Genomic DNA, 25,376 nt, shown 5'->3' with positions numbered 1-25,376 from the left:
ATTCATCGTTGAATTGAAAGTTTATATTATATAAATCATTCATAAAAATTTTGATTTTTTTTAAAAATCATTTGATATGTTATTGAGACTCATCAAGATTAACGGTTTATGAGTTTTTATTGAATACCGTTAATTTTAATGGATCTCAATAACATATCAAATGATTTTCAAATTTTTCCAAATTTTTTATGGATCATCTATATAATAACATATCGGGGTTTTCCAGGAAATGTTTTTAATGAGGCAGTGACAAGTTCCTTGTATTTCTGTTTCCTTGGGTTTTGGTCTAGTCCCCCAAGTTTGTCTCTTTTTTCTTTCTTTTTAATAAATTTATTAGGGTGCTGCAAATGATAGGTGGTGATTATGGGGTGCCAACATAGTTGGAATGTCATAGTTATCATGTGATGCATGTGCACGCTAATGTTTTATATAAAAAAAAATATGATATAAATTTTCAATTCAACGGTGGATTTTGAAAAATTCATATTCGTTATAATATAAATCATTACTTGTGTACCATGCACAACTTAAATGCCCTCTGCATGTTAGACAAAGCCTTATTGTAGATATTTTTGGGTGGATTTGAAATTAATTTGACAATGGAGCAATACCTCAAATGTCACACCCTATTTATTTTCCCGATCTTTTTTGTTCCTAGATAACATTCTTTGCTTTCTCTTATATAAATCATATGGTGTTCAATGATCATGTGCAAAATTTCCAAACCAACCGATCGTTAGTTGGTTTAATGGTGATTAATGACACCGAACTTGATAAGGAGGACTACGGTTCGATCCACTGCAACTGCGATCGGGAGGAGAATGAAATCACTTGATACCAGAACTGACCCTTAAACCAGATTAAACTAATGATGAAAGCCAAAAAAATTTTTCTAAACTACCATAGAATGAATTTAACGATATTTTGTAAATGACATCGTTATTTTTTTTTTAACAAGCCAAAATGAGATATATTAATAAACAGTTTTTCAAGCACAAAATATACCAAGGAAGAGTATCAAGATTTACAAAGAGCATCGTTATCTAGTAAGAAAGATTTATATAAAAAAAGAGAACAATCCATAAAAATAGAAAATTCCACTAATAAAAAATGGGTAAATAATGTTATACCCCCTGCAAAATAGGCGAGTTTTGCGTTACCCCCTGCAAAATATTTTTTTGAGATTACCCCCTGCAATGTCAAGATTCTTTGCGTTACCCCCCTGGCTCAACAAATAGGCATATGACATGGAAGAATCTTGACGTGGCATGACACATGGAAATTAATTTATTTTTTATTTATTTTTAATTGCCAACTCATTAATTAATGTGGGTTTTTAATTAAAAAAATGAAAAAAAAAAACTTAAAAGTTGTTATATTTTTATGAACTTACTTAAAAGAAAGTTTTTTTTTTTTTTTACTAAAAGTTGTTATTATATATATATAAAAAAATTCTTATATATATATATATATAATAACTAATAATAGAGTAACCAAAAAAAAAAACGAAGATGAAAAGAAAACTAATAATAATAATAGTAACCAAAAAACTAATAATAATAATAATAATAATAACTAATAATAATAGAGTAACCAAAAAAAAAAACTGCAATCACATAGTAACGCAAGAACAATCGCTTTGCCCTAACCCCCAAATTGAAAACGAAGAACAATCGCTGCATATGAACGGAACGAAAAAAAAAAGTTTCTTTAAATAAAAAAATTTCTTTAAAAAAAAAAAGTTTCTTTAAAAAAAAGTTTTTTTTTTTAAAAAAAAGTTTCTTTAAAAAAAAAGATTTCTTTAAAAAAAAAGTTTCTTTAAAAAAAAAAGTTTTTTTCATTTTTTTTAATTAAAAAATAAATAATTACTGAGTTGACAATTAAAAATAAATTAAAAATAAATTAATTTCCACGTGTCATGCCACGTCAAGATTCGTCCATGTCATATGCCCACTTGTTGAGCCAGGGGGGTAACGCAAGGAATCTTGACATTGCAGGGGGGTAATCTCAAAAAAATATTTTGCAGGGGGTAACGCAAAACTCGCCTATTTTGCAGGGGGGTATGACACTATTTACCCATAAAAAATTGACTAACTATACATAGAGGAGGGAGAGTGGTTTTTCTTTCTTGGGATCAAACTTGTTACTAATGATAGAATGAATTTAGCGATATTTTGTATAAATAATATTTAGCGATAATTTAGCGATATTTCTTGGGATCAAACTTGTTACTAAATAATATTTTCTTTTGTAAATTACTCTTTAAATCACAAACTCATTTATTTGACAGATTTCTCACTAAAACCCATTTTCTTTGGAAACAACTTGATACTCAATGGGTTTTTTCAAAGACTTCAAAATTGATTTTGTAGAACATGTGGGGATGCAAGTATTTTTCGATACTTAATTAATTTAGTAGTATACATGAACAAGACTCTAACCCGTGTGATGGACAAGTTTTTTAAAATTTCATATATATATATATATATATATATATATATATATATATATATATATATATATATATATATATATATTAATTTGGCTATATAATCATAATTTTTTCCGGACTCGAGATCTGGATGATAAGGCATGATGATAACTCATTGTGTAAGGATTGATGATTTTTGGAGGTTGAACTCTGTTATGAAGGAGGGGTAGTACATGACCTAGCCTTTTTGGATGGTTTATATAGGGGAAGAATTAGGATTGTGAAAACATTCTTCTATGTTCCAGTGATTATGACATGTGTTGTTTGATGGAAGAGCGACGTTGTCAGATAGTCTATGTTCCCTTGTCAAGCGGTATTTGCATGTAATAAGGACGTATCCATTATATGGTCTTCTTTGTCAAGCGTGGATCCAGTAAACTGGTCTAGCTCGTGGATGGGCCTTTGGCCTAGTCCGGAACAATTAATTTATGGCGTCAACAATTGCATTCTTAGGAGGATCGTTCTTGTTGCGCAATTGATTTGTATATGTGCTTAGAACAATAGTTGAAAGTGAATCGCCAAAACTAGGAATTAATAAATCTTGTGGTATGTGGACTGTGATATCCACATCATTGGCTTCTCTAATACTTCCATCACCAATTTCAAAAATTCATTATGATTTTTTTTCTTCTCTTCAAAGTCAGAATCTGTACATCCGATTATAAGTTTCATGTAAGCACCTCACAAAACTCCAAAGATGAGAAAAAAAAAATAGTATAATGAATAACTTTTTGTTCCTTTAATTATTACAGGAAGAATATGACGAAAATCACCACTCAAAAAACTACTTTTCCAGCAAATGGGATACTTTTGGCTCGCAGTATATCCTTCAAACTAAGACCAAAAACTTCAAAATAATGCTTGTGCATTATAAGCATTTCATCCCACATGATTAGCCTTGTACGACGTATTAAATAAGCTAATTAGTTTGGAGCTACATGCCGTCGAGCATTCATCAACATTTATAGAAATGACAAACCTTGAGTATGCATTCTTCCATTAGAAATTAGCAATGCGGTCGGTTATCCCACTTGACGATACAATTAAAACAATTTCACTCCTCAACCTTAATGATGCGGACATTGCCCTCCAATGCATGTCTTGTTAGTTCCTCCATAGCCATAAAGAAAAAATAGACTTGATTTTTTTCTTCGACCCTTGTCATGATCCGTTCATATATTCTCCTATGTTCAACGATCTTGTTGACATCAATTAGTATGCTCCTCAGTCAATGATTGTCTATCATAGTTCAACTCGTCATAAATCAATCACAAAATCTCTATTTCAACCAATTCATAGCTCTTCAATTGATCAGGAGTAAGACCAAATTTAATAGAATTTATAACTAATAAAAATATTCCAATTCAATCGATATAATATAATTAATACAAAATAAAAATTACATATTAAAATATACCATGAAAACTCAACACTTCTCTTTGTGCAGCATATCATTATTGAAATGTTTCGAAGTTATTATAGAAATAAAAAACATATTTAACTGTTAGTTGTTTTATGATAAACATTCGGATACTCGGAGTTTAGTTAAGTGTCGAATATCTATCTATAGAAAAAAAAAATACTATATCACGTTTTACCTTTTTTATAATTTATTTTTTCAAATCTCATACGATATTGAGTTTTTCTTTTGGCTTTCACCACTAGTTTAATTCGGTTTGGGGATCAGTCTGACATCAAATAATTTCAGTTTCTCTTGATTACAGTTGCAAGAGATTTAACTATTAAGTTCAGCGCCAATTACCACTGAACCAACTAATAATCGGTAATATATAATATATTGTACTTGTTAAAGGATGGAAAAAAAAAACTGTTGAATAGTTGAATGGATGTAGGTTTTGGAGTTTAGTGGCTGTGGGTTTGTGTCGGTGAGTTGTTACTATAAAAGTGAGGGCAAACTGAAGATAAGGACCAAATGTTACAATATAGTACACAAATTCTTTGGTAACATGAGTGACACAGACACATTATTTTAATGTGCTATGAATTATTCTACCTAATCCCATATTTGCTTAATCTCCCATCTGCATTTTAGAGAGTATAAATAAGAGTTGGATAGTTGTTTTTTTTTTTTTTTTAACAAGCAAAATTAAAATAGATATATTAACCAAACAAATAGTCCTCTCAGTATAAGGTGCGTCAAAAAAGACAACAAGAGTTTCCAATACGATATGGAAAATAACATGAAAACAAAATTAATCAATGCCGAAAAAAAGTAAATGGGTTCGACCACCAACTATGATAGTGTGAAACTAAATTAATATTTGTTGTCTACAACCACCAATAAAAATAAAGTTTAACCTTGTCCAATAATTGAGGTACGTGCTTTCCGAGTTTCTAAATAACCTGTGATTTCTTTCGTTCCAAATGATTCAAGCATATAAAAGCCAAATAAGTTGGATAGGTTTTAATCACGGATTATTTGGAAGCTATGATTATATATTAAAAATTGATATTTAATTTTCTTTTGATAAAAGAAATAAACGGGAATGAATTCTCTCAAGTGTGATTTATACTTGAGAGAATAAAGTGTAATCTAACACCATCTAAATTTATTTTCTCTAAATTTTTATATGTTTCTCTCTTTTAATCAATGGTAACAAAGCATACTTTATTCTCTCAAGTGTAAATTACACTTGAGAGAATCCATTCCCGAGAAATAAACCATTAGGGTGCGTTTGATTTGCTAAAAAATAAGGGACGGAACAGAACAAAAATAGTTGTCCAATGTTTGATTTAAAAAAGAAAAAGAGAAAAGCCCAAATAAATTTAGAGAGGGCTGGACAACTAGCTACTTTTTTGTTACCCACTTTAGTGGGGGACAACTTTTTGTCCGGCGGACAAATAAATGGAAAAGCCTATTTTATCCTCAGGTTTCGCTTCTTCACGTACGTATTCTTTTTTTCTCAAAATTGTTCACGCCTTCTCTATGTAACCTTGTGGGCCTGTGAAGCCTCCGTCTCTCACACCTATCAGGTAAACTATTTGGTTAATTTCATTTTTATTTCTATGCTTTACTTTTTTTCTTTCACTTCCATGCTTTGTAGTACATATCTCTATTTACTTCTCTTTATTGTTTTATACTTTTTCCTTCATCTTATCACTGTACACACAAATTCATGTTCGTTGATGATTTATTCACGTGAGAAAATCACACAAAATTTATATCTTCAAAATTTTGTTTTGTGATTTTATACAATGCAAAATCAATAATTTTACATCAAAAAGGGCATTACAGTAAATTTTGTATTATTTTGTCCAGTACTGAGCATATCAAACAAGATACAGTACAAAATTGCTTGTCCTGTGCACTGATCATCATGAAGTAACAATGTTTGTCACAAGAAAGGGGGGTTTGAATTGTGACCTTTTAAAATTTAACTGCAAAACAATTTAAACACAATAACACACTATGATAGTAAATGGTTAGACTAACCGGAGAACGTTCTCCTTGAATGTAAGTGCAATAAAGTGATTTGTGTGAGTTAGTGTTTGCACAAATAAAAGAGTGAGGGAAGAGAGAATCACACAAAGAATTTATCTTGGTTCACCCCTTAATAGTATGGGCTACTCCAGTCCCCACTTGCGTGAGATTATCCACTATAATCTAGACCAAGATTACAGAAACTTCCCTTTGATCTAAGCCCAGATCAAAGACCCTTTATGATCTAAACCAAGATCACAAAGTAACCAGCTATAACCAGCTGCTCTACCTTTACAAGGTAACCTCAATCAATTATACCCAATTGATTTGAGAGAATCCTAAGGATTTATCAATGGTTTCTTGGATCTAAGCTTTTAATCACACCTAACCGGTTGTGAAGCTTACAAATGAATTACACTCAAAATACTCATGAAATATAGATCCTATTTTTCTAGAGAGCTTGGAGTATGAGTGAAAAAGAAGAGACAAAGATACAACCACTTAAAAGTGAGTTGTGTACCAAAGTGGTCTCTTAAGATATTTGCTTTGTTGAAACTCAAAGGTTAGTTTGAGAAGCAAATAAAAACACTCAATATACCAGAAGTATAGATGAGAATGAAGATCTTTGAGTGTAGAAGAGTTTTATGACTTGTAGACAAAAACAAGTGTTTTATGATTTGTAGCTTGAACTCTTGCTCTTCTTGTGCAACCAACCATGCTATTTATAGATGGAGATGTCCCTCTGTAGTTTGAACATCAATTATAACCGTTGAGAGTATAGAAATAGCTGTTGTGAGAGAAACAAAACAGTCCATGTGAATTTGTCCTTTAGATGCTTCAGGAGATCATTCTTCCAATGGTCTCTGACTGTCACATTGTACTTGTTGGTCAGAAATATTCTTCCACCAACTGTCAATGAGTTGTCTCTGAGTGTATATCCTTTGCAAATGTATTTCCCATGTGGGAAAATAAGATTTGAATTCATTTGGATAAGATTGCCACCTAAGTGCAGAAACTGTGAGATCATTCTCCAGGTTGGAGACCATTCTCTGAGATGGTGTGGATAAGGTCCAACGAAAATATAGTTGTTGCAAGTTGTTGCAAGTTGTCAAACAGCTGTAAACTCTTCATCAAAGGCATAGAGTAGCCACTGTTCACTTGTCCTTCAAAGGACACATGAATAGTGAGATAAGTACTCTTTTATGGGAGAATGTAGCCACCCATGTCATAAGCTTGTACTTGGATCAGATGTGAAACTTCTATGCAAGCTGTATGTACTTGTTGCTGAGTTCTCATTGGTCTAGATTAACTTCTTTAATGATGTTCTTGGAGAACATAAAGCCTTGTTGCAAGATGTGAAGTTATTATTCCTTAAAGAAGCTTATTCGAGTAAGCTCAAGAACCAAAATTAATTCTTTACCTTAAATGACTTATTTGCACTGTTATGATCCTTTAATAAGTCCAACTTAAAAGTTCTTTCTTGTCTTGTACCAAGTTGACTTATGAAAAGTGATTATCCTTGAACACGCAAACTTGGGAGACCGTTCTGAGAACGTTCTACTGACTTATAAATAATTCAACCTTTGAAATGATTTCTTCTTCAAAGTTGATTATTGTAATTGTGCTGAACTGATATGAATGCTCTTGAGGAAAATAAACATGTTCATGATGAGAACATTGTTTCATAAGAGTTGATAATATTTCTTTTCTTTATGAGAAGATAATATCTTCTTTGGTCAATCAACTTTGAATTCTTTTGTTGTTGCAAACTTCCCATAATTCTTCTTTGACGTTTTGCACACATTGTTGTTTGTTCAATGAGTATCTTTAAGATTATTTAGTGGAGGCGTGAGTGTACTCATCATTGAGAATGATTAAACTTTTATGCATTGTGCATAAGCTCTTTTGAAAACATCGTGGAAGATTATTCTCAAACATTGTCATCTTGACAAGCTTTGGTAGGATGATACTTTGAGTAGCTTTTGACGATCTTTCATACATGCATCATTCCTTTTGATATTAATTGCAATTGTAATTCTTCAAAACATGTAGTACAAAACTCAATATAAGTTTTGTCACACAACATCAAATATATTCTTTTGTAGCTTGTGATGCAGGTTTTTCCATCTTGATTCTTCAACTACGATCCTCTTAATCTTCCTTGAATATTTAATTCCCATTGTAAACCTTGTGGTGAAGATGAAGACTATTAACCATGAAGTTCACTTTCTTGCTTGAACGTTCGATGAATCCTCGTATGATTCAAACAACAGTCTTTAAAAATCTTCATGAAGCTTGTGATACTATTGTTGTAATTATCTGATGATACTCCAATTCTTTCATTGTTTGAGTATATAAAATGCACTTGTTGATGTGAGTGGCATCTAGCTCGTCCACTTTTATCATTATCTGTCTTTAAACAAAAACTCAAGTGCAACCATCAGTAGATCACCATTCATAAAACTTAACATTTATTTCATAAGGTTTGTTGTCATTAAAACACATATCAAAAAGGATTTTGCTTCAACACATCAAACATGGTACAGTACAAAAAATTGTCATGTAACTCAGTCACTTGTCCAGCATTATTCTGTCGAGTAACCATCCTTTTGCGGATCAAACGTACCCTTAATAAAAAATCACAAAAAATTAAAAAGAGTTATCTTTTATTTAAATTGTAAATAACATAATAGAACATAAAAAAATTAATTAGAAACAATCTTCTAGCTGAATGTAGTCATTCTTCTAATTAAAAAAAGAAATTAGAGATGTCAATTTGATTTATAAGTGGGGATCCCTATGAGAATTTTCTTGTTTGAGGATTCGAAGGTGGAGTTTTTTCCGGTGAGGAAGGGGATGAAGGAAAAAGTCCTCGAGAGATGTTTGGGAATGGGGATAGAATTTCATCCTCCGTCCCGTGGAGACTCCGTCCCCGAATACTTTATTAAAATAACTTTTATATATGTATATTCAAATAGTTTATATATTACATTTTCACACAATATATATAAATTTGTTTATATATAATGTTTATTATTGTCAAAAACTGCAATAATGTTTTAATTTTTTTAATTTGTTTTATGTTTAAACTTTGTTCTTTTATTACAATTATTTTGGTTGAAAATCATAGAAATTTGATATCTTTTTAATGTTGATGGATCCCCACAAGATCTACGGGGATCCATGGGGATGAGGATGTGAGAAGAATACTCTCCGAAGCGGGAAATAAAGATAGTGATGTTGAGCGCTTTAGATGGTGGAAAAGAAAGTGGTAAAAATTCTCCACTCAATCCCCGTCTTGTTGAAATCCCTATAATTAACTCATAGAGTATTTTTTTTCTCACACTTCTCATATACATATATTCAAACTTTCTATTCTTAAGAGGTAATTAAGGAGAAAGAGAGGAAGAATGAAAATAAAAATTGGAACATGAAATTTCTCAATGTTTTGCATAATCAGAACACAAATACAAATACGCAATCTGAGTTGAAACAACAAACAACTTAACTAATTTAACACAGTCTGAACTAAAACCAAAGCAGAATTTCAACATTTAGCTATATGATAATTGGAGCATACAAACACAGGAAAGATATCACAAACCTAAGATAATAAATTTCAGCTAGTTCATAGTGTGTATGTAAAAAAAAATCGTTGACCCTAACAAAATGAACCAAACTATATCCCTAAATTATTGTCACAATTATTCTTCCTAGATAAATTACTTCCAATGACTTTAATATATATATGCTCTTAATTAATTTATCAAAAATGGCCCTGTGGACTTAGAATTTTGGCTTCATATTTGATGCTAACTTAGTTAGAATATGTAGATTTTGAGTAAGCATAATTTTTATATTAAACTTTATTGTTTTGGGAATGAATTAATCTAACATTTGAATAAAATAATTAATTTTAATGGTTTTCTATAAAATATCAAATGATTTTAGATTTTTCTAAAAATTTATATAAGTGATTCTATATAATATGAATTTTCAATTTAATGGTAAGTTTTATTAAATTTGTATTTATTAAAACGTTATTGAAATGTGTATATTATTCAAATGTTACACCGTTATAATTTGATTTCTTCCCTCTTTTATTTTTATTATTATTCAACTCATTTTTACGTAAATATATTTAAATCAACAAAAAAAGAAGTATTTAAATCTAATCCACTTTATATACAACTCATTTTTTAAGTAAAATAAATTTTACAAAAATTAATTAATTTAAAATTAATTTTTATCCAAACCAATTTGCTACATACCAAAGTAGTGTAGGACACCCTGTCAAGATCCGGTTTTAGTGTTCCATAGGCATAGCTGGTACTTTTTATATTCTATAGATTTTAGTAAAGTAATGTCGATCATCTTGGATTCTTTCTTTTGTCACAATTTGATCATTTTAATAATTTTATTGGTGAAATGGAAATAAAGACAATTTTGTTTGAATGCATGATATTTGATATATAAGTCAATTTTGGATGGTGAAATTTTAAATTCCAAATAAGAGAAGAAGTTTGACTTTGAAGTGTTGAGTTAATACCGACTTTATTGAAACAGAAGCGGAAGTTCAGATTTTGTTGAATCTTGTTGTCGACCATTCTTATATCTACTTCTTCTAATAACGTCTATGGACAAAAGGAAACTGAAACCTTATAGTATAAAGTTATAGATTTGGATCTAAATTGATGGTTGAGATTGTTTAAAATGAATTTATTGATCTATCTGATCTCAAATCAATGAAAAATATTGATTACTGCGTGTTACTACAGAGAATTCGGATGCCAGACAAAATTAGTAGTTTATCCTAACAAGAATTAATCACACAACAAAGCAATCATTCTTCAAGATTTTTTTATTTGTTTTAGAAAAAAGTAAATAGCATCAGATAAATTTTTGTCCTCAATCTTATTGTCAAGAATTTAATGTTTCACAGTCCAAATAATTGAAATCTAAGACCCTCCAAGAATTATGTGCAAGTCAAGAAAAATATGTAACACTAATGAAATATGAAAATTAAAGAGAGATTACTAACCGTAAAAAATAATCCATAATCCATAATCCAACTGTGTTAGTAATAACATCAAAACAATGATCTTGTGCATACGCTTTGACAATTTTGTTCGTAAACCTACGACAATAGACCGTTAAAATGAACTTCACAACAGTCACATATACCATGATTGCGATCATTCATTTCAACTCAGTATTATCCATTTCAGGTTTAGTCTTATAAGACGGATTAGAAAACAGCCGGTTTGACCTAACATTTTTTAGAGATTATGCAAACAGTTTATGCAATATAAATTAGATTTTATATTATTTTATAATTTCACACTAGTGAAAATTGTATTTTTATAAACTATTTTATCATAAACTATCTTGAAAAACTCATAATAATATATAAAAATTGCATAAGCTCTATAAAGAGTTGCGCCAAACAAAATATCTAATAAATAAAAGCTTTGATTACTGATCATAGTGAAACAAGCATTAATCTAAATTACTCTTTGAACATAATTTGCCGGGAAGACTCAATCAAAATGTGCAACCCCAATGATCCCCTGTAATTGTGATTGAGAGATAGCTGAAACCACTTGATACTAAAACTGACATTCGAACCAGATAAACATTGAAGCGGATGATAAATATTCTATAAAATTACAAAATTAAATAAGGCTCTCGCATAAGATATTTCAAAAAACTTGTCAAACACTTCAGAATTAAAAAAAAAGGCTCTTACTAATTGTTAATTAGTTCAGTGGTGATCGACGCTCCGAACTAGTGGTGATTGAATCCTCTCCAATTTTCTATAAAATTTAATATTTGGATCAAGTTGTCTTCAACTTGAAAAATTGAATTGACGGTATCGGTTGTTGAATTGATGTCTTTTTTATCGAAATATTGGTTCTAATTTTGAAAAAATAATGGGATGACGGTATTTTATCCGAAATGGATTGAAAATGAAATTTGATATTTGGATTAAGGTATATCGTGTAAGCATATATCTTGTTTTGGAACTTCTTAGTTTTGTGAATTTCAAATAAAATTTTTTCGACCAAAGTATTGAGTTCAAATGATTAATAATTTTTACATGATGAATTGTTTGAGAGAACTCAAGTTTAATTTCTAGTTGAAACAATTCTTAGACCGATTTTGCTAAACTCACCACCAAACACTGACTTATCATACATTTCCCTAGAACCTAGAGAATTAAAAATAAAAATTATTTTTTTTCCAGATAATTTGTGAATACAAATAACTAAGAGGGTAAATTAATGCAATAATTTCTAGCCATCATACTACCTGACAAAAAATAAATGAAATAAACACTATTTTCTACTTATGTAAATTTTACTATTGTTCTCATCGGCAAGACTGATAGCTAAACGATAGAGAAAGTAAATCTGATTTATTTACAATGATATGAAATCATTATTACAATGATATGATCGATTATTCCAAGTTCACAAGAAACAAAATATAACCGTTTCGGTGTATATTTTTGCTCATAACAAGACATTTTTTATGTTAGGAAGTATCGCAAGGTGAGAGAATCAAAATCCATTTTTGACCCTTAAATGTGCCAGCTTGATAATACTGTATATTTTTATTTTTTTTGACAAAAGATAATACTGTGTTAAGTTTGCAAAGTATTGCTAAGTTTGGAAAGTATTGCTACGTTGAACACTTTAATTCATATTTGGATTTTCTATATTCAAAAATTCTATATTCATCTATATTTGGTTTATTTTTAATATTAATTTTGTCATTATCATCTATCGTATTATCTTTCTGAGAAATTCTTAGGTGAGTCCACGTACACCTAAGCATTAATGATTAGCACAACTAATCATATAATTACAAATCATTAATTTATTAAAAAATGACAAGTAATTAATAAAACCAAATCTTTATAAATAAGGAAAGAAAAAAAATATTACATGTGCACTTTATATTTATATAAAGATTTATTTATAATATGCTCATCATTTTTTTTTCATACTAAGCTTTTTTTTTATATTTTTATTTATTTTTTTACTAATTGAAACCTTGTATTTATATTAATAAGCTAATTTAATTAGTTTATAGTTTATATTTTATATTTCACCTAAGTTTATATTTTATTTTTTTCTTATTTTATTCCTATTATCTTACTTTAAAATAATTAAATATTAATTAAATATTTTGTATGGCACTTTATAAAGTTTATATTAATAAGATAATTCAGCCGTTAATTTTACTAAAATAATACAAATTGAATTATCTAGCTTATCGGCTATAAGCTACGTTATAATTTATACAATATAAGTTTGTTTATCAATTAGCTTATTACTATTTCATACGTAAAATTCTTTGAAATATGAATTGTGTAAATATAAGTTAATATTAAAATATGATATGATATTATACTTAAACTTAACAGGTATTCAAGAATATTATTAAATATCAAAATGTTCACATAAAAATAATTGAAACAAAGAAATTAAAAAAAAAAAAAAAAAGACAGAGCTTAGTTGAAACAAAAATATATGTGAGCAATTAGAAGACTTTTTTTTTAATAAAGTGCACAACACATGTTTCTTGACAAAAAAAAAATTCTTTTTCATTTCCTTATTTATTGAGATTTGGTTTTAATTACTACTCTATTAATTATTTGTAATTATTTAATACATTAATGAGTTGTAATTGTTTAATTGGTTGTGCCTAATCATTAATGCTTATGTGAGGACTCACCTAAGAATTTCTCTATCTTTCTTCATTCTCTATCTTAGCATATTTATACTAAATGCAAGTGAATATGTAGGTGAATTTGAGATTTTTGAAAGTAGAGAATCCAAATCCGTGTTTGAATTGGATATTCGCAATTCATAGTTGTGTGAAATTTAGTATTTTTTTTTTTTGTTAGGAAATTTAGTAGAGTTTATTACTTCGTTTGTTGACAGAAAAATACATTGAAACGAGAATAACGTGATATTTGTGATAAATTGGTAATGTTAAATGAGTGTTGAGAAATTATATATGGGTGTTCGTCTTAGAATTGAAGGGCTCATACCTCATCTGTATAAAAAAATGGAAATTTATTCTAACTAAATTCTACAAAACAAAGTGATGATTATTTCAATTTATAAATTTATGTTCATGTCATCTAATATCTAATGTGTTATTTGTTTTGTTCGTTAAAAATACCTGATGTGTTTGATGTGGAACTTTTTTTTTTTTGAACAAGCTGATGTGGAACTCTTAAGTATTCAAATATAATTTTTTTTTTATACAAGTAAATTGGAATGATAAGGAGTATATGAGTTCAAAATATCATTTTCAAGTTTTTTTTTTAACAATCTTCTAGCACAAGTATAATGTGTTTCAAGTTCAAGTATAATGTGTTTCAAGTTCTTATTAAGGTTAAGAAATATATTCTCTACCAGAGGTGTCTCACCTTTTGTGTTGCGGATGATTGTTTCTTGTTTTGTCGGGCAAGTGTAGCAGAGGTAAATCAGATTATGAACATCCTTCATACTTATGAACTAGCCTCTGGTCAGGAAATTAATTTGGCCAAATCCGAAGTATTTTTTAGTCGCAATATGTCTCTTGCCGATAAAGAAGACCTATCCCGTATACTTGGTGTCCGTCATGTTTTAGGAACAAGTATATATCTTGGTCTTCCCTCTATGATAGGAAGGAGTAAGAAAGCAATATTCTCCTTCATCAAGGATCGTATCTGGAAGAAAATGAATTCTTGGAGGGGAAGAGCATTGTCTAAGGCCGGTAAGGATGTTATGATAAAATCTGTGCTTCAAGCCATCCCATCATATGTTATGAGTATGTTTATCCTTCCTTCCTCAATCATTGACGATATCGAGAAAATGTTGAATGCCATTTGGTGGGGAGGCGGAGGTAACAACAATAAAGGGATCCACTTGTTAGCTTGGGACAGACTCGCATGCCCTAAGGCGAAGGGTGGTTTAGGCTTTCGTAATTTTGAAGCGTTCAATATGGCTATGGTGGCCAAACAAACATGAAACATCATTCAAAATCCGAACTCGTTGGTGGCTAAACTAGTTAAAGCAAGGTATTTCTCACGCTCATCGTTACTCGAAGCATCTTTGGGTTATAATCCTAGCTTTGTGTGGCGTAGTATTTAGAAGGCTAGACAAATTCTTTTACATGGGTGTAGGTGGCGGATTGGTAGTGGCTAGAGCTGTCAAAACGGGCGGCCCGGCCAATTTCGGACCGGCCCGGTCGGGCTTCGGGCTTCGTCGGGCCGGGCTAAAAAGCCCGGATAAAAAAACGGGCTACCAAAATTAGTGCCCGAGCCCGGCCCGGAACGGGTAGTCGGGCTTTCGGGCAGCCCGGTTTTTTTTTTTTTTTTTACTTTTAGTGTTCAAACTCAACTATATAAATAGCATTAATAATTCTCGCGCGTCCTATTTTTTACTCATTCGCTATAAATATTATATAATTCGCGCGCGCCGTATTTTTACTCATCCCCTATTTACGAGTTTCTCGCGCGCCCTATTTTTACTCATCCACTACCTACGAGTTTCTCGCGCCCTATTTTTACGCATCCGCTACTTACGAGTTTCTCGCGCGTCATATTTTTACTCATCCGCTACCTAGGACTTTCTCGCGCGCCGTATTTTTACTCATTCACTACTACGAGTTTCTCGCGCGCCCTATTTTTATTCATCCACTATGTACGAGTTTCTCGCGCGCCCTATTTTTACTCATCCACTACCTACGAGTTTCTCGCGCCCTATTTTTACGCATCCGCTACTTAGAGTTTCTCGCGCGTCAAATTTTTACTCATCCGCTACCTACGACTTTCTCGCGCGCCCTATTTTTACTCATCCGCTACGTACGAGTTTCTCGCGCGCCCTAGTTTTATTCATCCCCTACGTACGAGTTTCTCGCGCGTCCTATTTTTACTCATCCGCTACCTACGAGTTTCTTGGGTGTCCTATTTTTACTCCTGCTACTTAAGTAGCGAACGATATTTTATAATTTATATTACAAACTAATTTCAAATCATCCGAAACAAATTATTTATATTTATGTTTTATTTTATTTTTAATTTTAATTTTTTCGGGCTTGCGGGCCGCCCGCGGCCCATTCGGGCAATCCCATATTTTAATCGGGCTTTGCCGGGCCGGGCTAAAAAGCCCGGAAATAATTCGGGCTAGGATTTTCAAGACCCGAGCCCGGGAAAAAATCGGGCTTGGCGGGCCGGCCCATTCGGGCTAGCCCATTTTGACAGCTCTAGTAGTGGCGACAGAATCCGTGTTATGTATGATCCATGGTTGCGTGGAAAGGGTGATCGATGAGTGTCCTCACCTCAAGTGGAAGATGTTTATCATTTAGTTGTTAAAGACTTGTTACTTGAGAATTATAAAGCGTGGGATATAGCTAAGATTCGTAACTTGTTTACAGGTCGGGTAGTGGACGAGATTATTGCAACCCCTCTTATTAGTTCGGTTAAAGAGGATAACGTGGTTTGGGATGAGGAAAGGAATGAGTGTTATTTAGTTAAATCTGGTTACAATCTAGCCATGAGATGTATTATTCGAAGCGATAACCACCATGTAGAGGGCAATTGGAATGATATTTGGAAAGCTCAATCTCCGCACAAAACGCGTCACTTACTATGGAGGTTGTGTAGGGGGTGTCTGCCGACGCGAGTACGCTTGAGACAACGTTATGTAGAATGTGAACTAAGTTGTCCTGTGTGCAATGTCGAGGTCGAAGATGATATTCATGTGTTTTTTTGGATGCGTAGCAACTCGCGAATGCTGATCGGTCGCATGCTTGTCACAGTTACTGCATAATGCAACTTACTAGCATGGGACTGTCGCAGACAGGATATTTCGAATGTGCAGAAACGAGGAAAGTGCAATGATAGGCCGAGTTGCATCGTTATTTTGGTGCATTTGGCATAATCGAAACGACAAGATCTGGAATGACAATATTCAGTCCCCGAGCCAAGTTGGGAACATGGCGTTCGTCGTCTGGAATGAGTGGTTTACTGTCCACCAACTGCAGCGTCATAACGTTGTTCCTGTTGAGGATCCTAGGCCGGTTCGGTGGGAGAAACCAGCAGCGGGATGGATAAAGTGTAATGTTGATGATGCGTTTGTAGTTGAGTCCTGTGTTACTTCTATGGGTCTTTGCTTTCGTGATACCAATGGGCATTTTGTGGCTGGCTTGACTCAATGGAAGCAGTCTTTTTACTCCATAGTGGAAGGCGAAGCATTGCCACTATTACATGCTTTGAGAGAGGCTATCCATCGTGGATTTGAGCGAGTCCAACTTGAAAGTGACTCAAAGTTATTGGTTGACGCCATTCATTCGAGAAGACGGGGCAATTCGGAATTTAGTTTAATTGTTAACGACATTATTCTTCTTATGTCATATTCTTCTGTAAACTTTGAGGTTAAATTTGTTAGGAGACAAGCAAATTTGGTTGCTCATACTCTTGCTAGGGCGGCCAATGTTTGAGCTAGTTTTCATAGATTTGAGAATATTCCCTTATGTATTGAACATTTATTAATTAATGATATGAATTAAGTTTGTTTGGTTCAAAAAAAAAGAAATATATTCTCTACCAAAAACAAAAAAATAAAGGTTAAGAAATATATTTACTCCAATTAATTCATCTAAATTTGAATTAATAAATAAGCCTCGAAATTCATCGAGTCTAAATTTAAACCTGACGAGTTTCGAGTACTTATTAAAGTTAAGAAAATATTCAAATTTATTATTATTATTTACCAACAAGTCCTTACATTAACTGCGGAATCCAAACATAGGACATTGTGGATATGTGGTGAAACCTTAACAATTGGCCATATGAATACATTATGACGACATTAAATAAATCCAAAGATATAGATCTTAATTGATATTATTCATTCATATATTAAAATATTAATGGACACGAGGGATTTTGCCGGCTTAGTTGGTTATAGTCAATTTGAATTTTGTGACCATATTCTAAGATATCTTTCTTATTATTATAATCACATTCATAAATGAAGACAAATTATGTACATTGATTATTCCGTAACCATTTCTTAATAAATACCCCTTTGGTATGTGGCTACCTTCCCCTTTTGGCTACGGCCAATACTTTCTCAAGTTTTGAGAAAGAAGCAATAGAAAATGAAGGATCAACAAAGGAAGAAACAAAGGGTAGTGGAAAGAAATAATCAAGATTATATTAGTAAACTACCCTATAGTTTATTGTGCAATATTTTATCATCTCTTAAGATCAATGAAGCTGTCAAAACTAGTGTTCTATCTTCCAATTGGAGATATATTTTTACCAATCCAACCAACCTTATTTTTGATGCACAAAACATGCTAGTGAAAGATTACTCATTTCCCAATATATGTCACCTAAGCAAAGTTTTAATGTTTAATATCAAAATGAAGAGAGCTTCTACTTTTGTAAGTAATGTGAACAAGTATTTGTCAAATGTTAAAAATGTCCAAAAAATTGACAAGTTAAAAGTTTGTTTCACTTTTCGCAATAAAGGGTATGGTTGCAACGATCTCGAAGAGTGGATCCGGTTTGCGGTTGAACGAAATGTAGAAGAGATTGATCTTTGTTTGTTGGAAGATAATCATCTTAGTGCTCCTAATCCTAATGATGGTTCCTTCTATGTTTTCCCTTGCGATACTTTCGACTTCAATTCAACTTTGAAGTGTTTGCGCTTGGCGCATTGTGTACTTGCTCCACTAAATTCATGTAACTATGGTTTTAGCACGCTCGCAACATTGGAACTTTTCAAAGTTGATTTGAAATCTGAGGAGCATATCCGGATTTTGTTGTCTAGCTGCGACAACCTTGAGTCTTTGAGCTTTTCCGAATGTTATAATATGGATTACTTGAAACTTGAGCACTCTTTTTGCAAGAAGTTGAAGTATTTGAAAGTGAACCTTTGTCGCCAATTGAAGGGAATTATGCTGAAAAGCAACATTTTGGAGACCTTGGAATATGTTGGAAGCAAAGTTGCATTCTTTTTTGATGCCCCAAACCTTAAAAGTTTCTTTGGTTATGTGAGCGAAAATTGGCTAGTTTGCAAACTTTCTACCGATCTTCCTCAGCTCGAAAAGTTGCTCCTTGAATGCTGCTGCATGGTAAGTATATACACTTTTTGAGTGCAAACTAAATTCTTCTCCAATCTCTCTAGTCAAATCTCATTCGTTGCCTTAACCTAACTCTCGGCAATTAGATTAATTCGACGACTGAGATTTGTTGCCTTAACCACTATTGCCACTGCAGATGCATTGAATCTAGATTCAGATTCCACTGCATTCGGATGCGATGGTTCTGCAGTGTTTTATGCAAGTTTTCAACCATTTATATATTAATAATTATTATAAGTGTTTGAATTATTCTTCTTTAGGGTGATGTTATGACAAAAAGATTTCCCACATTTGAAAATTTGAGGCATCTAGAAATTATAAAAGTGGGCATATTTAGACAGGATCTCTCATGGATACCAGTTGCTCTCAATGCTTGTCCCACTATCACAAAACTTAAGCTTCATGTAAGTTTGGAATTTTCTTTTTACAATATTTTAATTTAAAATACTTTGTTTAATGGTTGTGTAATGTATTTCTGATTCTGACCATGTCAATGAATTATAATCCTTGGATTTTTCCAATTTGTCCATATATATATATATGGTAGAGGTCCTAGGTTCGGTCCTCAACTCCATTGTAAACAAAAATAATAATTTAAATTTTTTGAGTGAATTTTTTTAATAATTTATGAATTCAATTTGTTGCAGCTTAGGACATATTTTAACATTGATGAAGAGTTAACTGCGTATTGGCCTCCTAGATGCTTACATAAACATTTGAAGGAAATAACAATAACCGGAATTAGAGGTCACTCAAGTGAAATTGCAATTGCAATTTATCTTCTAAGGAATGCAATTTCACTTGAGAAGATGATAGTTGACCCGCATCCAAGAATTTACCTTGGGAATGGTAAATGTGTTCATTCAGAAGTGTGTGAGAATTGGAGCAGAATTGAGAAGCACAAAGTTGAATTTTTTCTGAAGAAAGAAGTTGGTTCATTAGTAGAATTGTTAATCTTGTAAACAAAAGGAGTCTTGTTTACCGATTGTTAGTTGGTCTAGTGGTGATTGACGCTGTACTTTGTAGGGAGTACTACGGTTCGATCTCTCGCAACTGCGATCGAAAGGAGGTTACAACCACTTGATGCCAGAACTGACCTCAGAACCAAATTACGCGGTGAAGGGGCCTGAATACTGGTGGTTAAAAATAAAATAAAAAGGAGTCTTGTATTAGCTTAATGAAGTATGATGTTGTGAGTCAAGGATGAATCTAGAGAGAAAGTAGATGAAAAATAAATGATGGAAATGTGTAAGGTTATAATTTGGGATTCACTAGTATTATAGTCTAATGTGAAATGTAAAAGGACACTTTAGGACCCCTGAGTTCATTGAACTAAAGGGAGTTCCCCCAAACACTTCAATGAAATTAAAAAGGTTCTCTTGACATGAATTGAATTTAGGTTGAATGATCATGCAATGTTTATTAACAATGATTTCGTTATTTAGTCGATTGCGTTAAAGAAGGAACTATGTCCCTCAACTCAATTCTATGTTTGTTTATCACTACGAAAGTGTTAAGTGGAGCGAACAAAGTTGTAACTAGGGTTGTTTAGGGATTGGATAATCCGAAAACCTATCCATATTCATTTGTAAACAATTTTCTAGATTGGATTTCAAATCCAAAACCATATCTATTCCGCAACCAGTTTTAAAACGATTTCGAATATGGTTATGTTGTTAGAGAATGTGGTGTTCCATCTTTGTTGCAGGTTGCAACGCGCACCACTGCCAGAAAGAGCTCTAACATATCATCATCCACTTGCGTGCTCACCGACGAAACAAATCTCCATGACGAGATTAAGAGAGTGACAGTCCTTGTAAGCCTTTTGTGTTTCTGCGATCTTAAAATGTCAGTTCACCATTTCTATCGTGAGAGAGTTTGAGACTAGAGAGGTTGCAACGATCCAACAATATATATGGTTATGGATCTGGACATCCAACAAAAGATCTTAGCTTATAAAACCGGAGGACCAACCATTTTCGAATTGACCAGTTAATTTTTTTGTATAAATATTCTATCATATAGAATTGGTTTGTGATTTGGTTATAGACTTGGTGTATGTTTAGTTCTACTTCTAGAGAGGCCAAAATTGATTCTAGTGTGTAGAAACTTGGTTTTGACATATTTGTAATCAGATATTTTTCTCTCACTCCTAGTAGCAACTAAATAAAAGTTGCATTAAGAGTTAAAGATAAAGCTTTCAACTAAATAAAAGTTGCATTGGACATTAGCCCTCATCTATATATAAAAAAAGGTTGCATTAAAGTGTTGTATTGATTAATGTGTTTAAAATTTCTTTTGTCAAAAAAAATAAAAATTAATGTGTCTAAAATTATATGAATAACGAGTATATATGTAATGCCTATATACCACAATCATATACTTCATTTTCCACCGGTTCCTTTTGCTTTTTAGATTCATAAAATGATTGATGTATTTGATCCAAACAGTTGCATTAAAGTGTTGTATTCATTAATGTGTTTAAAATTTCTTTTGTAAAAAAAAAAAATGTAATGTGTTTAAAATTATTCCCTCCGTAACACTTTACAAGCAAAAATATACTTTTTAGGTTCATTGTATATTGAATGCATCTGGTCTATATTATGGACCATATACATTAAATATACAATGAATCTAGAAAGTGAATTTTTACTTATAAAGTGTTGCGGAGGAGTATATGAATAACGAGTATATATGTGACTAGAGCTGGGTATGCGGGCTAGCCCGCCCCGTTTAACCCGCCCCGCATAAACCCGCATATTAAACGGGGCGAACAAGTCCGTCGGCAAATATAAACGAGTTATAATATTAAGCCCGAGTCCAGTCCGCATAAGCCCGCGGGTTAAACAGTTAACCCGCGGACTATTACCAAAAAAAAATAAAAAATCACTTTTTTCAAAAAAATAAATTAAATTAGTAAAATATTAATATAATGAAAGCTTAAAAAAATATATTATTAATAATTTTATTTTATAACATATAAATTGTAACTAACAAATAAAAATAAATAAAGTTTGTGATATCATTGAGTTTGTCTATCTTCTTTTTGTAAGTAATGCAACTAAAATCAAATTCAACTGATTCTTATCGTCATTTTGTACCGTCCATTTTAGTGAGAAAAACTTTCTACCTGTACCCAAAAAACTTACATGTATCTTTTAAATACTAGCAAATGTATATACAGCTAAGACAAAGTAAAAGATAGTGAAAAAGAACAAAAGATTATAAGTAGAAGAACATGCATTAATCGTGATGTTTTGTGTTGTTGTCTACTTGATTAAAATTGGAGTGTGTTGTTGCTTTTTATAATTAGGGTTTAGACTAAGTTTTTTTTTTTTTTTTGTGGTTAAAAAAGTTGAATTTGGACATGAACCAAGTTATTTATATCTGATAAATTTTATAATTAATTATATAAAAAAAGAAGAAGGCGGGCCACGGGCTAACCCGCGAACCCGCGGGTTTAACCCACATAACCCGCGGTTTTAACGGTCCAACCCACACGGGCAAAAATGTAAACGGGCCAAAAAAAATTGGTCTTAAGTCCGTGCGAGCTGCGGGTTAAACGGGTCGGCCCGCGGACCTTAGTCCGTATACCCGGCTCTATATGTGACGCCTATATACCACAATCATATACTTCCTTTTCCACCGGTTCCAAGAAAATTTTTGCTTTTTAGATTCATAGGATCAAATACATCAATCATTGTATGAATCTAAAAAGTAAAGTTTTTCTTATACTCCCTCCGTCCCAAAATATAAGAACTCTTTGATCATTGCATGTATGTCAATACATGATTTTGATTACTAATATATTTAATGGTTTATTAGTAAAAATTATAAAAATTTGATATTTTGAAAATACTCATCGAAACAAATCAAACAAGATCTTATTGTTATCCCATATTTTAGCTCAAGGTAAAATATGTTATAATCTTCAGTTCCAAAGACATTTATTGCTATAAAAACCTGTTAAATGGCTTTAAATAGCCTCACTCTTTAATGTCTTCAAGAACAAGAGAGATTATCTCTCTTATCTTATCGTTTAAATGAAGGTTAAGGGTAATGTCTTTAAGAACAAGAGAGTTCTAATGGAAAAACTTCATATTTCAAGACTGAAGGATGTTTCGATGGAAGCCAATGAATCGAAGTAGTCAGGAATTGTGGACTTAGAGTATTTTTCATTATTTAAGTGTGATTCGACTTCGACGGTTACAACGGTTTAAGGCCTTGGTTCAGTTCAAATACAAAGGACGCGTGGCTGAAGTTTAGTAGTTTAACGTTAGGATAGACGTTACTTAGTTTTCTATAAATAGAAGTCTGTATAGTCGAAATAGGGGTCACAATTCATTTACACAAACTCTCAAACACTCAAAGTATCCATGTTAAGGCGAGAAACGAGTTACTCGAGAAAGATGTATGAATCAGTGAACCTTTACACTTTCTTTGTAATTTTTACATTCTAAATGCAAATTTACTTTCCATAAGTCTTTATTTTCTAAAGCATTTACAAATTCTGCATCTTATTGGTTCTCTTGTTCGAGTGAACTTACTTTTGTTCGTATTTAATATATGTTTAAGAAACCAAACATATTGTTCTTTTGTAAAATAAGGATGTCTTTAAAGATAAACTTCCAAACTTCTTTTAATAAAATGCATGAACAATTGTCCCAGGATTTACTAGTTGGTCCTTCAAGTAATTAATTTAAACTAGCGGTTGTTTACCAAAAATCAGTGTAAACACTTATATGATAATATTTACATTTTTATGCTTTTAGAAAAATATAGTCAAAACAAGACATATAAATAGTGAATTTAGTCAAAATAAATATTATAAAATGGAACAGAGGGAGTATATAAGACCGGAGGGTGTATTTGCTAAAATAACTAATAACTGCCACAACTTAGTTAAATTGAAAGAGAATAATCCTTGGCTTGGTTTAAAACCAGAGTTTTTTTTTCCTCTGCAATGACTAGTCCACTGAAATTGAAACCAAAAAGAATTGAACCTGAGACTTTAAAATGAGCATACTCCAAAACCCTAGCCAACATAAGTGGATTACTGAGATAGTATTATCTATTAATAAAATTTCTAAGGATAGTCCACAAATCCTAGCTCAACTGACAGAAATGCAGAAATTGCAAGTATTTGACATCGGGACAATTAATGGTCTAACATTAGTCTACTTGGCATTTGTTCTACCCAGCAAACTACACCGTTCTAATATCTTAACATCAAAGGATAACAGAAGAAAAAAAAAGAAAGAAGAAGAAGTCAATTGATGAATGCATATATGCACCACCAGAATGAAAATCAGATTCTGCGGTCAAAAGTTCGATTTATTCACGCAGTCTAGTTGCTAGAGTTTCACATCTTCCAACAAATGTTTCTCCATACGTATTGGTCGGGGATCGAACCAAGAACCAAATGGTTAAAAGACCCAGATATCTACCACTTGTGCCACATTAGTTATTACATCAACTAAACTATGCTCACATAACCCAAATTTAAAATGTGAACTTTATGCAAAGACAACACATGACTACGTGAATTTTTCTAAGGCAATCCATCTAACACATGTTATGACAGTTTCACACATTTTCACAAACTAAACTACTAAAGATTAGATTCCATAAAAAACTTGTCTAAAACGTATAAGAAAAAAGTTGAAAATGATAGCTAGGTAGTTTTGAAGCAGAAGACACATGCATAGAAAACATGTTCAGAATGTCATGTGGCCAATCGATATCGTTTGTCCTTAAAATATTCGATCTCATACTTCAAATAAATCACTCCCTTTGGTCCAATGTTTCGTCTAGGTTCACTTCCCACTCTCATTTTGGCCCTTATTCCCAAATTCCTATGAACCAATGCAACATTTGAAGCTTAGTGCAAAGAACATAACTCATTATAAATAGTGGAGCATAGTCGTCGACCATTATATACAAAAATTAACTAACTATGAAATAAGTCACATATATCATCATCATCATCATGTGTTACCTAGTGTTCCCTCGAACACTTCATCGAAGAGAGAAGACACTTCACCGATGTATTAAAACTACTTTTCTATGAAGTGTTTGGGGGAACAATACGTAGCATTTGATAGAAATTTCATTGTTAATGAATATATGAAAATCTAAATAATTTTCAATCTTTAATTTCTTGAAATAACAGTTTTTTTTTTTTTTTTTGAAGCATGAAATAACATTTAATTATTATGTCTATTTTTTTTCTCTCATCATATTCAAATAACTTGATACTTTCATACTTATATCAGCAGCAGCTAGCCA

The 25,376-nt window shown here is 31.9% G+C and overlaps 2 protein-coding genes across 2 annotated transcripts; both read left to right on the top strand.

Annotated features, from left to right (window-relative positions):
• Window positions 1-16,931: 16,931 nt before the first annotated feature.
• Window positions 16,932-17,374, top strand: LOC123895871. Its single transcript, XM_045946344.1, has 2 exons — window positions 16,932-17,253; window positions 17,370-17,374. Exons 1-2 carry the CDS (start codon window positions 16,932-16,934, stop codon window positions 17,372-17,374), a joined length of 327 nt encoding a protein of 108 aa, XP_045802300.1.
• A 686-nt stretch (window positions 17,375-18,060) lies between these two features.
• Window positions 18,061-20,486, top strand: LOC123897064 (putative F-box/LRR-repeat protein At5g54820). The gene is made up of 3 exons (XM_045947566.1): window positions 18,061-19,079; window positions 19,349-19,492; window positions 19,736-20,486. Exons 1-3 carry the CDS (start codon window positions 18,099-18,101, stop codon window positions 20,048-20,050), a joined length of 1,440 nt encoding a protein of 479 aa, XP_045803522.1. The 5' UTR covers window positions 18,061-18,098; the 3' UTR covers window positions 20,051-20,486.
• Window positions 20,487-25,376: the final 4,890 nt, after the last annotated feature.

Source organism: Trifolium pratense, linkage group LG7 (assembly GCF_020283565.1).
Source record: "Trifolium pratense cultivar HEN17-A07 linkage group LG7, ARS_RC_1.1, whole genome shotgun sequence".
Lineage (NCBI taxonomy): Eukaryota > Viridiplantae > Streptophyta > Magnoliopsida > Fabales > Fabaceae > Trifolium > Trifolium pratense.
Note: the sequence above shows the minus strand (reverse complement) of the source record. Positions and strands in the feature narration are given on the sequence as shown.

Coding starts and splice junctions, on each gene's coding strand:
- LOC123895871 (XM_045946344.1), top strand. CDS start 16,932: ATGGCGTTCGTCGTCTGGAATGAGTGGTTTACTGTCCACCAACTGCAG.
- LOC123897064 (XM_045947566.1), top strand. CDS start 18,099: ATGAAGGATCAACAAAGGAAGAAACAAAGGGTAGTGGAAAGAAATAAT. Junction 19,080..19,348: donor TCCTTGAATGCTGCTGCATG/GTAAGTATATAC, acceptor ATTCTTCTTTAG/GGTGATGTTATGACAAAAAG. Junction 19,493..19,735: donor TCACAAAACTTAAGCTTCAT/GTAAGTTTGGAA, acceptor AATTTGTTGCAG/CTTAGGACATATTTTAACAT.